The sequence below is a fragment of the Gossypium raimondii genome, chromosome 5, assembly GCF_025698545.1.
Source record: "Gossypium raimondii isolate GPD5lz chromosome 5, ASM2569854v1, whole genome shotgun sequence".
Classification (NCBI taxonomy): domain Eukaryota; kingdom Viridiplantae; phylum Streptophyta; class Magnoliopsida; order Malvales; family Malvaceae; genus Gossypium; species Gossypium raimondii.
The window spans coordinates 53,207,241-53,223,599 of record NC_068569.1 but is presented as its reverse complement, the minus strand read 5'-3'; the positions used below and the strand labels follow the sequence as shown (position 1 = coordinate 53,223,599).

General features: G+C 33.5%; 2 protein-coding genes across 5 annotated transcripts; both read right to left on the bottom strand.

The window, feature by feature from the left end:
• Positions 1–1,434: 1,434 nt before the first annotated feature.
• LOC105768358 (uncharacterized) lies at positions 1,435–7,220 on the bottom strand. 4 transcript variants are annotated; one of them, XR_008196036.1, is made up of 5 exons: positions 5,696–7,220; positions 4,786–5,571; positions 4,583–4,657; positions 1,771–4,494; positions 1,435–1,648 (listed from the first exon to the last, which is right to left on the bottom strand). XR_008196036.1 is itself a non-coding variant. In XM_052630990.1 (2 exons), exon 1 carries the CDS (start codon positions 4,539–4,541, stop codon positions 3,675–3,677), a length of 867 nt encoding a protein of 288 aa, XP_052486950.1. In that variant the 5' UTR covers positions 4,542–4,567; the 3' UTR covers positions 1,435–1,648; positions 1,771–3,674. The 4 variants fall into 4 exon arrangements, 1 of the variants encoding a protein (XP_052486950.1); XR_008196034.1 differs by having other exon boundaries at positions 4,786–7,220; XR_008196035.1 differs by having other exon boundaries at positions 4,583–4,653; positions 4,786–7,220.
• A 5,687-nt stretch (positions 7,221–12,907) lies between these two features.
• On the bottom strand, positions 12,908–16,105 carry LOC105768362 (ABC transporter G family member 9). The gene is made up of 4 exons (XM_052631000.1): positions 15,737–16,105; positions 14,671–15,466; positions 13,727–14,049; positions 12,908–13,643 (listed from the first exon to the last, which is right to left on the bottom strand). Exons 1-4 carry the CDS (start codon positions 15,836–15,838, stop codon positions 12,975–12,977), a joined length of 1,890 nt encoding a protein of 629 aa, XP_052486960.1. The 5' UTR covers positions 15,839–16,105; the 3' UTR covers positions 12,908–12,974.
• Between the last annotated feature and the right edge of the window lie 254 nt (positions 16,106–16,359).

Below are 16,359 nucleotides of genomic sequence, written 5' to 3'. Positions count from 1 at the left end.
CGCCAAAACTATCCACTGCTACCGTCCAAATTAAATTCCTTCAAATGCAACTCCAACATCAATAAGAGATGATAAAACAAAATGCTTTGTCTATTCAAGATCTTAAAGCAAACCAAACCCTCTTAAACTACCTAACACTAAGGAAGAAAGATGCTAGCTCCTCTATGTTAGCCGTTGACCTAATTAGAAGAAGGAGAATAGGTCAACTAGGTAGAACATAAAGAACACCAACTTTTAGTGGTTGCTCCCCAAAACTAGAATGTGTCCTTGGAGGGTCAAATATGTTAACTCCAAAAATACTAAGAGTAGGCCTGGATTGGTGTTTAAAAATTCTCAAATGAAAGCTAAAACAATTGAAAATAAATAGACACATTGATTTAACCTCAATTGCCTATTTCCATTATTTTAGGTCCTTTTGATAATGATTTTCCCAACTCTCTCTTTTAGAATATATACTTTTCATTTAAAAGGTATAACCTTTACAAGTACTTATCTTTTACAAAGGCTAAAATAGAAACCTTTCCTCTTATCTTTTACAATGGCTAACATGTTGGAAAATTTCGGTTTGAAAACGATTTTCTTGCACAATGGAAAAATAAAATTTTGAAAACTGAGTCGAGTTGTGACATTTATAGCAATAAACTCTTTACCGAAATCACACTTGTTTTTCTAATAGATAGATCCTTCTCGTTCCCGACTTTCAACCAAACGGTCTTCTCTGCTATTCTCATACTATGAATTACTTTGAGTGTGAGCTTGAACAAATTTGAATCAAACATAGAACCATAAATATTTTCTTTACTTTCAGTGGGAAGACAAATGTTCTTTTTAATAGAAACTGATAGAATTGTTATTCTGGAAAATATAATTTCTACTTAGAAAATAAATTCTCACTATTTTCGAGCAGAATAACAATATCTCAAAGTTGTATATTTAGCCCTACCAGTGCATTCTATTTATAGGGAGAAGAAATGAAACCCTTGTTGAATTGTAAAGTTTATTTCAATAGAAAAACTAAATCCTAGTCTAAATAGGATTAAAGGGGCAGTTTGCTATCCCATGTATCAATATGAGAGGCTTTGAGGCCTCTCCCATATTTGGTTTAATTATAAGTGTTTCCTGGAGTTTTAACCCAAATTTTTTTAATTTTCAGATCACATCTATTTAGAGAAAACTACATTCATTTCTAAATGCTTCTCATTTCTCTAACTTTACCTTTTCTAACCATTTCAATGGTTTCTATTTGATTGGACACATGTGATTAGGACTCAAATGATTTATAATTAAGTTCCAACTTTTTGCCTATTAATTATAAACTTTGTAACACCTTCCCCTGACCTGATCACTGGATGCAGGTACGGGCATCATAGTTGAATCAGGTTATTTTGCACACTTAGAATTTACTAACTATAAAAATATATATTATATCTCTTATTTACTTAAAAGCTTGTACAATAGTCTATAACGTTTAAAGTAAAGATTTACTGTCTTAAATCTAGTCTCTAAAGAAGCTATCTAGTTACAACATATTTGTCCTCTTGGTAAAGTCTCTAAAGCTACCCTCGTCTTGTGCATGGCTCTACTCCATTGAATCCACGATTCCATCCGATTTGGCTTGGCTCCTTCCCGAGTTCCTTAGTTCACAATTCTTGTAACCACAAATCCAACGTTTGTAAGTTCAAATGTACTTAGTGAATTTCTTATTTACACTAAATACACCCCACCTTGTTGGGGTTTCAATAAATGATATTAAAATTTAAATAAACTCACTGCTCGTTTTGGGAAAATGTCTCTTAATCCATCAGTGCGGTATTTATTTTATTCCCGTTCCTATCCGTTGGCAGATAGATAGCTGAGTAATTACTTACCAGTAATTCTATCATCCTTCCTTGATTGTTTCTCCCAATGTCTGGATTCTATCCTTTCTTTTACTTATACTCAATGTGTATTCATCTTTCCATCATGTACTTATAAGGTAGTTCCTTAAGCCTACCTGCCCAAAAGTTCTTGAGGATATTTCCCTTGGCAATCATTCTAGATTAGAATAGTCCATGGCGAACTCTTTCCTTATCATAATCTCATATGACTTACTATCCTTCCGTCCACTGGCTAACTAACATGGTCCAACGCCACCTAGGCAGACTCATTTCATTTCGACGGCTAAGATTACCGACTTTTTGGCATTTTTCACAGGTTTTACAGAATAAAAAGGCATCACGAAATATACTTGGCCAAAATAGTCCACACTCAAGAATTTTATGTGCGGTGCGTTTAAGTCCAAAGTGTCCTCCACATGCATAAGAATGACAAAAAGTTAAGATAGACTGTACCTCTATTTCTGCTACACACCGTCGAATTACCTGATCGGAGCAATGCTTCCATAGGTAAGGATCGTCCCACATGTAATATCGAGCATCTTTTTTAATCTTATCTTTTCTGGACCTTGGTAATTCTGAAGGTATAGTACCTGTGACGAGATAGTTTACTATGTCTGCGTACCAAGGATAAACCGCATTTGCTGAAAACAGGTTTTCATCTGGGAAGTTGCCTTTCAATTGTGTGTCATCTGCTGGAATCGGTAATCGACTCAGATAGTCAGCTACTAAGTTTTCGCATCCCTTCTTATCCTGGATTTCAAAATCAAATTCTTGCAAAAGTAGAATCCACCTAATTAGTCGAGGTTTTGCCTCCTTCTTCCCTATCAAATATTTCAAAGCTGCATGATCAGAAAAGATAATCACTTTAGTTCCCAACATGTAAGATCTAAATTTATCTAAAGCAAACACAACAGCTAATAATTCTTTCTCAGTGTTTGTGTAATTGCTTTGGGCAGTATCCAAAGTTTTCGAAGCGTAGTAGATAACATGAGGCTCTTTCCCTATTCTTTGGCCAAGAATAGCTCCTACACTTTGATCACTTGCATCACACATGATTTCAAACGGGAAGTTCCAATTCGGTGGTTGCACTATGGGGGTGGAGACCAATTTTTACTTCAGTACGTCAAATGCATCTTTATAAGTTTGGTCAAATTTAAATTCTTTATCCTTCTGTAACGGACTGCAGAGCGGTTGCGCGATCTTCAAGAAGTCTTTTATGAATCGTCTGTAAAATCCTGCATGGCCAAGAAACGAACGAATTTCCCTCACAGATGTGGGGTATAGTAGTGAGTTAATAATATCCGTTTTTGCTTTATCGACCTCAATACCTTCTGAGGAAACTATATGACCCAAAATTAACCATTTGTCAACCATGAAGTGGCGTTTTTCATAATTTAAAATAAGATTAAATTCTGGGAATCTTTGTAATATCTTGGCAAGATTATCGAGACATTCGTTAAAAGAGTTACCATACACCGTGAAATCCTCCATAAAGACTTCAATGATTTTCTCGACATAATCGGAGAATATGCTTACCATGCATCTCTAGAAGATGGCCGGAGCATTACAGAATCCAAACGGCATTCGTCTATACGCAAACGTTCCAAAGGGGCAAGTGAAAGTTGTTTTGTCTTGATCCTCAGGCGCCACCGGAATTTGGAAAAATCCTGAATATCCATCGAGACAACAATAATGAGTTTTACCAGCTAATCGCTCGAGCATTTGATCGATGAATGGAAGTGGAAAATGGTCTTTTCGAGTAGCTGCGTTCAACTTCCTATAATCGATGCAAACCCTCTATCCATTCTGGACTTGGGTAGGAACTAGCTCTCCTGATGAAATTTTCACCACTGTCACGCCAGTTTTCTTGGGCACGACATGAATCGGGCTAACCCAATCACTGTCGGAGATCGGGTATATCATTCCAGCATCCAACAATTTCTGGATTTCTTTCTTCACTACCTCCATCATGGGTGGATTAAAGCGCCTCTGAGCATCTCTTTTTGGTTTCGTGTTATCTTCGATGGAAATTCTGTGCATACAGGTGGATGGACTTAGCCATTTTATGTCGGCTATTGTCCAACCAATAGCCTCCTTACAATCCCTCAGAACTTGAACTAGACTTTCCTCCTCGTCTTTGGTTAGTTTGTTTGACACTATCACCGGTAAAGTGTCTTTCTCTCCCAAAAAGACGTACTTGAAGTGGTCCGATAATGCTTTAAGCTCCAAGGTTGGTGGCTGCAAAATCGAAGGCAACATTTTAGTTTGGGAAGGTAATAGTTCAAATTGGTTACCTCGATTCGTCGACGATGGTTGAGTCTTTAAGTGGTTGACAATTTCTCGTAACGGATCTTTTATAATTGATAATTCATCGATGCGACTTAAAACATCCATGTCAATGCTTCTGTAAAGGATAGTTTCTAACTCATCAAAATCCTGATACTCAAAATAAGTTTGAGTTAAACAATCTATAATATCAATGCTAGAGATATTTGATAGTGAGTTAGGATGACCCATAGCTTTGTAGACATTGAATTTCACGATTTCACCGTCAAACTCCATTGTCAGTGTTCCGCTCCGAACGTCAATTTTTGCGCTTGCGGTACTTAAGAACGGCCTTCCAAGCAAAATGTCAGATGAATTAGTTGAGTTATCATTCTCCATATTAATAATGTAGAAATTTGCAGGAAAACTAATTCGTTTACTTTAACAAGGACGTATTCAAGCAACCCTTCGGGATAGACGACTGACCTGTCCGCCAATTGGATTATTACTCCTGTCTTTTTCAAATGACCCGTGTTAATCAACTTATAAATAGGATAAGGCATAACATTAATCGAAGCCCCTAAATCACACATGGCTTTCTTAATGCCTACATTACCTATCTCACAGGAAATAGCAAACATACCTTAGTCCTTGTATTTGGGCGGAACTTTTTTTTGCAGTACTGCGGAGACATTTTCTCCTACATTTACCCTTTCGTTACCTAATAACCTCCTCTTGCTAGTACACCATTCTTTGAGAAATTTTGCATAGCGAGGGATTTGTTTGATAGCGTCGAGCAAAGGGATATTCACCTCCACTTTCTTGAACGTTTCGAGGATTTCTTTTTCCTCCTTTTATTTCTTATCCTTCGCGAGTCTCCCTGGAAAAGGAGGTGGCACCACAACTGGTTTCTGAATTTCTGATTCTGGTTTGGCTTTTCGATCAGGGATCGGCTTTTCCCGTTCCTTGTCTTGCCCAAGACTTTTGTCCGGAACTGGTTCCAGAATTTTTTCACTATGAAGAGTTATTGTACTTGCATTCTGCCGAGGATTCGGCTCTGTCTGGGAAGGTAATTTACCTTGAGACTCCAAACGATTAACTGCCATCGAGAGTTTACTAACTTGATTAGTTAACTCTTGTATTGATGCGTTTTTCCTTTGTTGGTATTTTGCAGCATCGACGGCAAGTCTCTCTATAATAGCTTCTAGAGATATGCTCGGCTTGAGTGGCGGTTGCGGTGGTTGCAAAGGTCTCGGTTGGTATGATGGATTATATCGAAAATTAGCTCCGTAATTCAAGTTGGGATGATCCTTCCACCCGGGATTGTAGGTGTTAGAAAAAGGATCATATCGTCTTTGTGGAGGTCCCGAAAAGCCTCCGACAGCATCAACATGTGCCGTTGAATTTTCGTTAAGGATTGGGCACAAATCTGTCGGATGTTCAGATGTAGTACAAATTCCACACAGTTAGGTCTGATTCTTCTTTTCTGTAAGCATAGATTGAACAATATTAGTAAGCTTATCCAATTTATCTTCTAGGGATGAAACGTTTACCCCATTAACCCATCTTGTGGGTTCTGAATTCGGCCGATACTGTTAAGAATTTGCCGCCTTGGTGGATATCAGTTATCTTGCCCTTTGAGGAGTCATATTGACAAGCGCCCCTCCACTAGCTGCGTCAATCATTTTCATTTCCATAAGGAGCAAACCCTCGTAGAAATACTGAAGAAGTGATTGCTCGGTCAAACCGTGTTGAGGACAACTTGCACACAGTTTTTTGTATCTCTCCCAATAGTCGTAGAGCGATTCACTCTCTATTTGGCGAATTCCCACTATGTCTCTCCTAAGTTCAACTGCTCGCAATGCTGGGAAAAATCTGTCAAGAAAAACACGAGATAAGTCATCCCACGTTGTAATAGAACCGGGAGGTAAGTAAAATAACCATTCTCTTGCTGTATCAACTAAAGAAAATGGAAAGGCCCGAAGTTTGATTTCATCTTCGGTTACTCCCTGTGGTTTCATGCTTGAGCAGACCATGTGGAACTCTCTCAAGTGAGTGTGTGGATTTTCGTTCTTCAAGCCTTAAAAAGTGGGCAAAAGGTGGATCAGGCCTGACTTCAACTCGAATGAGGTTTCTCCGGCTAGATAGTTGATGCATAACGGTGTTTGCTCGTTTGGAGCTACGGCTAGCTGACGAATGGTTCGGTTCGCCATCCTTTCTGGTTCACCGAGGTTGTCTTCCACCTCTTTTGTTTCACAAAGTGGTTTGGTCTCAGGTTCAACCACTTCGACTTGTTTTCCACGTTCAATTGCTTTTACATGTTTAAGAACTTTCGTCTCTTTACGTCGCGCTCGTGCTGATTTTTCAATCTCTGGGTCGTATTCGAGATCTCCGAATGAAGATCTGGTCATGAAGATAATCTAAACAATTTGTAAGTGTTGCCAGTCCCTGACAACGGCGCCAAAAATGGTGGGTGTCGAATCCACCAATATAAACCTACACCTTAGTTTGCAAATTATGCAGTATAGGGAGTAGGGTTGATCCCTCAGAGACTGGTTTACTGTAAATTGTTGCTCGCTTGACCAGATTTATGTCGGGGCAGCTGTCGTGCCCAAGACGTTTGGGGGGATAAAAATTTGAAAACCTGAAATTAACAGAAAAATAACGTCAAAAATAAAAGTTGAAAACAGAATAATAAAAATTGTTAAATAAATATTAAGAAAAATTAATTAGAATGAGCTCAGCTTTAGGCACGAATTTTCCTCGTCTTTGAACCGATCCCGAAATTGGATGAACTCCTCTTTTCCAATAAGCTAGTTATAGCCACCAAGGACGCCTCGGACACCAACTCTTCCTTCTGTAAATTAGTTATGGAACGTCCAATAACTAATTCTTACCGATCAAACAACCACGAAATGTTCGTGATTTAGAACTCTGGTAGCTTTGCGTTCTAGAAGAGCCTAGCTCGAACCAATGCCCTCAACCGCGTGAGACATTTAAATCCGGTTACTACTTCCCTTGACGGAACCAAACAACTATCTCCACTTGGCACGCCAATGTGTTCACAGAAAACCGATTAGAAACGTTCCTTTCGGAATTCCAACTGTACGTCTAACCATACTAAATCAAACGACGTTTTTTTTGACTTAGTGTTGATCTGACTCTGTGAGCTGACAAAATCATACTCTTAATCCGGAGAAGTAATAAGTATTGGAATTTTAGGAGTTGAATTGCTCGGATTCGTAACTCACGGGTTTTGACGAAGCTAATTCCGGCCTAAAGCTAAAAATGGGCTTAGTTGGCTAAGGTTTAGGACATGTTGGTATTTGATAAATTAAATAAGGTAGAAAGGGTGAAAAGATGGGTGATGTGATTGAGTATGGGGGTGGAAATATATATATATATATATTAAAGTGGGGTGGTTGAAAAAGGGAATTTGAAAAAAGAAATTTGAAAAAGGAATTGTAAATGGTAAGTAGTAACAAGCTGAAAGTTTTAGGAGTTGAAAGTTAAAGAAACTAAAGACAATAAATAAATTTGTGAAAAGTTGAAAATAAAGGTGAAATGGATGGTTGGCTACTGGAACTAATAAATTGAAGGAAGACAAACTAAGAAATAACAAAGGCTACGTGAGAAAGGAGAGAATTTGAAAGATAAAAGCTAAATGTTTTTTGATTGATGAATTGATGAACAATACAAGCTCTATTTATACTAGCGGATTTACTAAATTAGGAGCCAACTAGTCATAGGAAATTAAGGAAAAAATATCCCATAATAAAATAAATACCAAAATAATCTCCCCCACTAAGTCAACAAAATTTTCAGCTAATTAATATTGGAAAATTTCTACTTCGGCCCTCCTTTTTTGCTTCTTTCTTTAATTTGGCCCAATTGTTTCCTTTTTCTCCTATTTAGCCCCAAATTACATTCCTGCACAAAATTCAATAAATATGGCAAAATGAGTGGTGCATTCTCATAAATTAACCAATTTAGTTACATAAAATATGTAACTTTTAGCATTTAATCAGTGAATTGTTTATATTAAATGAATTTTTAAATATTATGTTTTTTTATCCTATAATATTTAAAGTCTATGCCTTATTTATATTAATAATTATGAATATTTAATATTTATGTCCATAAACAATCTTACTTTACGTTATCTATATCTCTTTTCTATAGTTTAATGTCATATCAAGTATATTCATTCGAATTTTAAGATAAAATATTGATATTACATTAAACTATTAAAAATACAATATGACATCACTATTTCATGTAATTCTTTCCCCTGAATTCAATAGTCTTTAACACAAACTTTTGAAAAAAGCCAAACAATTCCTAACTATGGATACTTGAATTCAATTGAGTAATCATATTCCCATATTAGCATGTTTCTAATCTAGGATATGAATGCTTGCTAGCTTCAATATCCCACCAAACCCATTATCACAAAGAGGAAAAACAATTTAAAATCGGCTATCACTTGACAAAAATGAATGTAAATTCTATAATTTTGACATAAAATTATATGATATGCACACAATAAATTAAATAATTATATCCCATTTTAATTTATACTAAATTATAGTATACTCACGAGTGAAAAATATATATAATAAATACTTATTAAATGTTTATATAAAATTAAATAAAATTTTAACTGAAATAATAAATTGAAAGCTTGATGTTTATAGTGTTCTTAATTCAAATCTCAGTTTATTCAATTTTTATTAATTTATGAAAATGTAAAAGGATAAAAACATTATCATAATAATATAGTTTTGTAAAAAAAATGAAAATTTGATAGTTTCCTAACTGAATTAAAACATAATTGATGGGTCACATCAACTTAATTGATTATTTAAATAATAGTATAAATATATGTACATAAAATTTGACATTTAATGATCTAAAATATATAAAATATGATATTTTGCCATGTTTATGAGACATTACATTTAATGATATATTTTTATCATAGTCGTTCTTTTTATACAATACCTAAAATTATCTATAGCCCCTCCCTAACTCTTAAATTAGAGAATAATAAGCTTCAACTCACTCGAACTCACATTTTTCTATACTAACAATAATTCTAATACTAATCAAGTTAAAATTCAACTTACTCGTGTTTATGTAGTTATTTATTAACGGTGATGATGTATTGTAGGCGTGCTTCAAACCTTTTTAGCTGTCGAAATTCTGGAATATGAGAAGTTAGGCAATGACCTAATAAGGAACTAGTATTTAATTAATTGCTTTAAAAGGCAATAGGTGCCTAATCTAAAAAGAAATCAATATTTAATTAGTCAATGTTCTTTTTGTAGTCATTTCTGGTCAGTTTCTGGGTTGACTTTAAAACAATTTTAATTAATTCCAAATCAACTGGCTAAGACTATTAATTTTTAATAAAATGGGAAAATTGTATTTGATCATCTAATTAAGCAACTAAGTATAATAAATCACAAATTCTTTTCTTTTCTACAATTATTATAGATTTAAGGCATAAAGATTTACTTGGCTCTCTAAATTTATGAAAAGGTCATTTCAGCCCTCAATTTAAATTTTGCTTCTTTTAATTATTGAACTTGTATTGTTTGTCAAATCACTCCCAAAATAGATAGAAAAATTAATGCATGTTAACTTTGTTGATATGGTATCCATGTGGTAATCCATGTGTATGTTACGTAAGCAATTAATTAATTTTTTAAAATTAAAAGATTAAAAATATTTTTATACTTTTTAATAATTTTTAATTTTAAAATATTTTTATTTGTTTTATTTTAAAAGTATTTTGAATAACTCACATAAGCATACTGAAAAATTTATACATTATACCCTTTAATTACCTTTTATTAGAGAACCCCGTCATCAAACTCTGAATAATGCTCAATTTGCACCCACAATTTTTAGTCAAAGAAAAAGAAAGTTTTAACAAATTGGATCTTAATTAGCATTTTCCAATGTGCTAAAAAACAAGGTGGGGAAATTGATAATTGGTGTAGGAGCCAATGTATAGATATTATAGCTTAGATTTTTTTGTTTATTTGTTTGGTTAGGGATAGTGAAAGATATTGTTTAAATTCGAAGTCCTATAGCAATAAATATCTAGCTTAAATTATTTTTCATTATAGCAATGGTTAGTTAATAAATAAATCTGTGATAATTCAAAGATTATATGGGTTCAGATTTTATTATTCAATTTTATATTTTACCACAATTTAGTATTTGTATTCAGTTTAATCAAATTTAGTTCTTATATTTTTTAATTAATCAATTTTAGTCCTAATCAAAAGATAGTAATTACTTATTTAGTTAAATTTTTCTGTAGGAAAAAAAAAAGAGAAAAAAGAGTGTGCGATTTGAAACCCAAATTCCATGCAAAAACTTCTCGCATGCTAGTATGAAATATCATGCAATTGTGGCTACAAATGTATGGCACAAAATACAAGACATAGAAGATAAAAGCAATGACTGAAACCTGCCCGGTTTGGTTTGGTTTTGTTTGGCTTGGGTGCATTTGATACAGCCATGAGGAGAAAGTAACATGGCATTTTTCCACGTTTGGCCTTGGCTTTGCCTGCCCAGTTTTGTCCACCAGCACCCCCTACATTTGGCTGGCTATTCTAGCTAACACATTCATGGAATTAAATAGCTAATATTTAGTTGGAATTGGAATTTCATTTCCGATAAAACATACATTGTTGCATAAAATTATAAGTTTCGTTGATGGAATGTTGGGTTGATCTATTCATATTGTTTAGGATAAAGATGAAGGGTTGATAATACGGATGACCAATGTATGACGGAGAAAAATGGGTTCTCTTGCAATACAGAGGAAACCCCTTTTCCTTAGCCCTTTTAGCATACATACATAGAGTTTTTTTTGGACCCATGCAATGATGCCCTATTATATGGTATAAAATATATTTATGTATAATAAACTTGAAATTTAAGTTAAAGTATAAATAAGGGGAGTTTGGCATTGCGGTTTGAGAGTGTTTTTCAAAAATTTGAATTGAAAAAAAAATACTTTTCAAAAAAACTACGGGAAAGTGTCATAAAAGAAAGTGTGGTTTAGTTTGACATTGATTTCAAAAATTGCGGTAGAAAGTTAAAATGTTCATATTAAACTTTACTTTTTCAAATGGAGACATAAATTCAAATTTTGAAAATGACATTATTGGGGAGGGCAACCTCAAATATTGATCGTAAAATAAACATTGAGAATAAAAAAATATATTACTTTAACTAATTTAGACATAAAACATTCATTTTAAATGCTTTTTTTAGGGTTTTTTTAGAAGTAACCTAAATTTTTGATTAATTATAAAAATGACCAACTTAAAAATCATGTACATAAATAAGCCAATTTCTACAATGCTTGCCGGCGTCGCTAGACACATCAGCGACAGTGGCTCCCCATCATTGACGAATAATGGCATTAAAAAATAATTTTTAGTGGTGCCATCAGATAAATTGGTGGCACCAGACTAAAGTGTGATTATATAAAACCTTTAATGACCTAATAAAGCAATTACCCTTTAGATTGGCTGAAAAAGGGTGTCCCTTGAGGCAACAAATTAAATACAACTTTTGATTTATTTGCATGTTAGGTCTGTCTCTTTTGAAATTAAATTGAAATAGCTCTTAAAAATATAAGAATAACAAATATAAACCCTTCTCTTTTTTATTTTTTAAAATAAAAAATTATAAAATATAAAAAATTTAAATTACCCAAATATATCCTCAACAAATTTTCTCAAGTTTATCTAAATTTAAAACATTTTTAATTCATTCCTAGCATATTTGAATTTGGATAAACTTGAGGAAATTTTTGGAGGAATATATTTGGATAATTTAAATAAAATTTTATATAATTTTTAAGTTTATTATTTAAAAATTTAAAAGGTTTATTTTTATTATTCTTATATTTTTAACGGTTATTAAAATTGAATTTCAAAAGGGGACATACCTAATATGCAAATAGACCAAAAATTTGAAAAGAATTCAATTTGGTGCCGCCATACTCTCTCATGCTGCCCCTTTTTTCATCCAATCTAAAAAGGCAGTTGCTTTATCAAGTCCCTAAATATTTTATATAATAAAAATTCAAAAATAATATTTTTAAAAAAAACTAATGATTGTTCAATGATGATCGGATAGTGCCATCAATAGGAATGGCAGCATCAACATGCACTATAAAAATGAGTAATTTTCGTAATTAATCAATTTTTGAGTTAATTTTAAAAAATCACATTTTAGTAATTAATAAATTTTGTGTAAATTTAATGATACATGAAATATTTTATAATTTTAAATATAATGATAAATAATATTTAAATAACCTAAAATGATAATACATGAAATATTTAAATAATTTAATATAATGGTACATAAAATATAAATTAATCTAATTTTAAATATATTTTAAATAATTAATAAAAATATTGCAAAAACTAAAACTACGTTAATTTTAATTTTTATGTTTGGATGAAAAGGCTAAGAGGTGAAAAGGGCCTTTTAAATCGCACTTTCAACTAAAAAACTAGGTGTTCGGCATTGCCATTAGGATTTATAAGAGAATCAAACTTATTTTTATTAGAAAAACAATCTTAATTGAGCTCAAATAATTCAATATTTATATGATTTGATTTTATGCACTTACACCCTAATTGAGATCCTACTAAAAGTTAGGCCTAAAGGGCTATCAAACCACTAAATTGCTAAGGAAAAAAAAACATTAAAAGACAACAAAAACGTTTCTAATTCAATTCATCCGAGTCCCCTTTCTTGATTTTATGCATAACAATGGAGAAAAGGGTTAATCTAATTCTCTAGTTTTTTAGTGACTCCAATTCTCATGAGGGCCAAATAAGCAATCAATCGGTACATAACAAGCATAATAGCCAATGCAACGGCAGACACAACTTGCCCATTGAGGCCAACAGATTTTATACCCTGAAAATCACCAATCAAGCAAGTCTTCATATGATCACCACAAGGGTATGTTTCATTTGGCTTGTATTGAGACCCCAACAAGAGTTTGTATGTGTGATGGCTAATGGACATGTATTTGATCCATGCTATGAATGGTGGGACATGTTGGATGTAGTAACCCCCGGCGAGGAAGAAAGTGAGCATGATGACCGAACCGAGAATGGTGGCCGATTTTAAGTCCATAACCATGGCACCAAGGGCTAGTCCTAGGCCTTGAGAGACTAGGACACTAAAAAGAAGTACAAATAATGTGTGGAAGAAATTGGTTGCTGTGGGTTTAAGCCCTGCCATCCAATATGTTATGGTGATGAAAACTGTGGGAAGAATAAGTTCCATAGGGAGATCAGCTGTGATCCTTGAAATGAAATACGAAGAGAGCCGATATGTCCCCGAAGATCGTTCTTTTTCGAGCATCATACGTTCTCGAGGGAAGGTGAATATGGCTTGAAATAGAGGGTAAAAACCCCAAAATCCTGAAGTAAAGAAGAGGAGTCCAATCTGCATGTTTCCAAATCTCGAAATCAGCATAATAGAGGGACTAAAACCATAATTAGACCAATAACTTGCACACATTCAATTACCTGGTCTTGCAAGTGAGAAATATTAATTTTCCACCATAATAAACCTGAAAGCACAGCTACAATAAGGACCTCAGCAATGTTCAAACCAGAGAATGATTCATGTTTCCTTTCTTTTACACCCCTTTGAAGCAATACAATGAATTGTTGCCACCAAGTTGTGGGCCACATTGCAAGCTTCTTGTTTTCCAATTCATCAGGAGCTGGTTCATTGCTCATATCTTGAAGATCTTCCTTTAGTTTGTCTGCAATTTTCATCCCATAAGCACCAATCAATGTTTTCTTCACCAGGGTTTGCTCCTTCATTAGCTCATTTGGTGAATCACCTAAAATGAAAATACATCACATTGGGATTCTTTAATTAAGGTTGGTACTCGTGTTCAATATTCATATATGATATTTGAATATGAGAATATAATACATATATATATTACACTCACATCCATATCCAGGACTAATATTAGTTACTAAAGATGATTAGGTAAATGTATCATGAAGATGCTTATATTAAAAGTCAAATTATATTTTATCTTTTCTACTAAAAAATAAGTAAATTAGTCTTTATACTATTTACTCTTTAATTTAATATATAAAATTAATTTACTCATTTTTAAATAAAAAATAAATTATAATCTACTTCTATTGCAAATCTTAAACAATATTTTTACCTAAAACTTCTTAAAACAAAGTTAAATGAATTTAGAATTTAGGGTTGCATTTTACTTTTGTTGGGAATTGAAATCATTTTCCAATACATTTAAGATTTCCCACGCATTTCCTAGATTGTTTATCAAAACATTAAACCTACATTGGTATTTGGAATAGACTGACTCAAAAGAGAAAAAGCCTTAATTATGGTCATACCTATTAATTACAAAATTCAATTTGGTTTCAATGCAATATAAGGAAATTAACAAAGATTCATGCAAAAGATCAAGAAAACATACCGTTTGCAAGATCGAGAAGGAAATCTGAAGGGTTCATAGCAACTGATGGTACATATCCAATGCTTGAAAAATAATCCATGGTTGCCGATCCTTGTCCAAAATATAGAGGGTTACCATCACATAACAGCAAAACCTTATGAAACATGTAAAATATCCTACTCGATGGTTGGTGTATCGTTAGCACAACTGTTCTTCCACCTTCAGTAAGATCCAACAATGTAGACACGATCCGTTGAGCCGTGGTCGAATCCAGACCGGACGTTGGCTCGTCTAAGAACAACAAACTCGGGTTTATAAGCATTTCTTGACCTATACTAACCCTTTTACGTTCCCCACCCGAAACACCTCTCAAGAATGGTTCACCAATTATGCTATTTTTGCACTTTGTTAGTCCGAGTTGATCGATCACTGCTTCAGCATGCATGATCTTGTCCTGTTTGGTGAAACTATTCGGTAATCGAAGTAGAGCGGTGAAAATGAGGGTTTCGGTCACGGTTAAATGAGGGTAAAGGACATCATCTTGAGTTACGAATCCGGTTTTTCGCTTCATTGAATTGCTGAATGGCTTGCCATTGTAAGTTATGGTGCCATTTAGGTGACCTCCTAGACGACCTCCCAATGCTGTTAATAGAGTTGTTTTGCCACTACCTGATGGACCAAGCATGGCTAACATTTCCCCTGGTTGAACCATCCCACTGATCCCATTTAAGATCACTTTATTATCATCAGAACTCGGATTTTTTTCGAATAATTTACCTACTTTCCGTAATTTGATCGTATACACCACATCGATAAACTGCAAAATATTGAATCAAAAAAAAAAAAAATGAGAAACACTACAAAGACAATATGTGCCGATTCTATCAAAACCCATAATGGGTTCACAGCGTAAAAGTGCTTCAGGTTGTTTAAACAAGCAAAAGCCATCCCTAAAGTGCAAGAGCATGCCCCCATTGTTGCTGAAAAGCAAGCAAGACTCAAATTCAAGATTCTCCATCTTTAAACAAATAAAGCTCATGACAAGACTCAAACCCAAAATAGAAGATATCCTAAATATTACGCATACCTTTAGAACAACCTGTTGATTTGTAACCTTAAATATGGCGTTGGCTTTGAACTGATCTTCAGCCCGAGTTTCAGCTGCTTCAATATCCGACACTTCCTCCATTGTTACCAATCCAATCAATACTTCACTATATAAAAGGCTTATAATCTTTTATGCTTTTCAATTCACATTCAAGCATTAAAACTATATATATACACACACACACACACGAAAAGGAGAGGTTCAAAAATTTTGCATATTTGACGAACAAAAAAACAAAGATAAATCGAAAAAAAAAAAGAATTTGATATGAATGCAAACAAAGTGAAGATAGGTTAGTGCATTATGGGTCATAGATGATTTGTTTTTGGGGTTTACCTGTAAAACAATTCTGCCTTTTTAGTGTCCTTCATTCCTTTAACTTGTTTAACATATTTATAAGTGTTTGAGACGGGTAAATTACTTCCACTTTTATCATAATTTCCGAAATTTAATAAAACTGTTTTAATTAAAGTTCTAGCTTATATAGCAATATGAAACTAATTTTAGGATATATTCTATGTCAATACAATAATTATAAACTAAGTTTAAACTTTTACGCATATACAAACATTCCATTATAATATTATTAATAAATTTATATA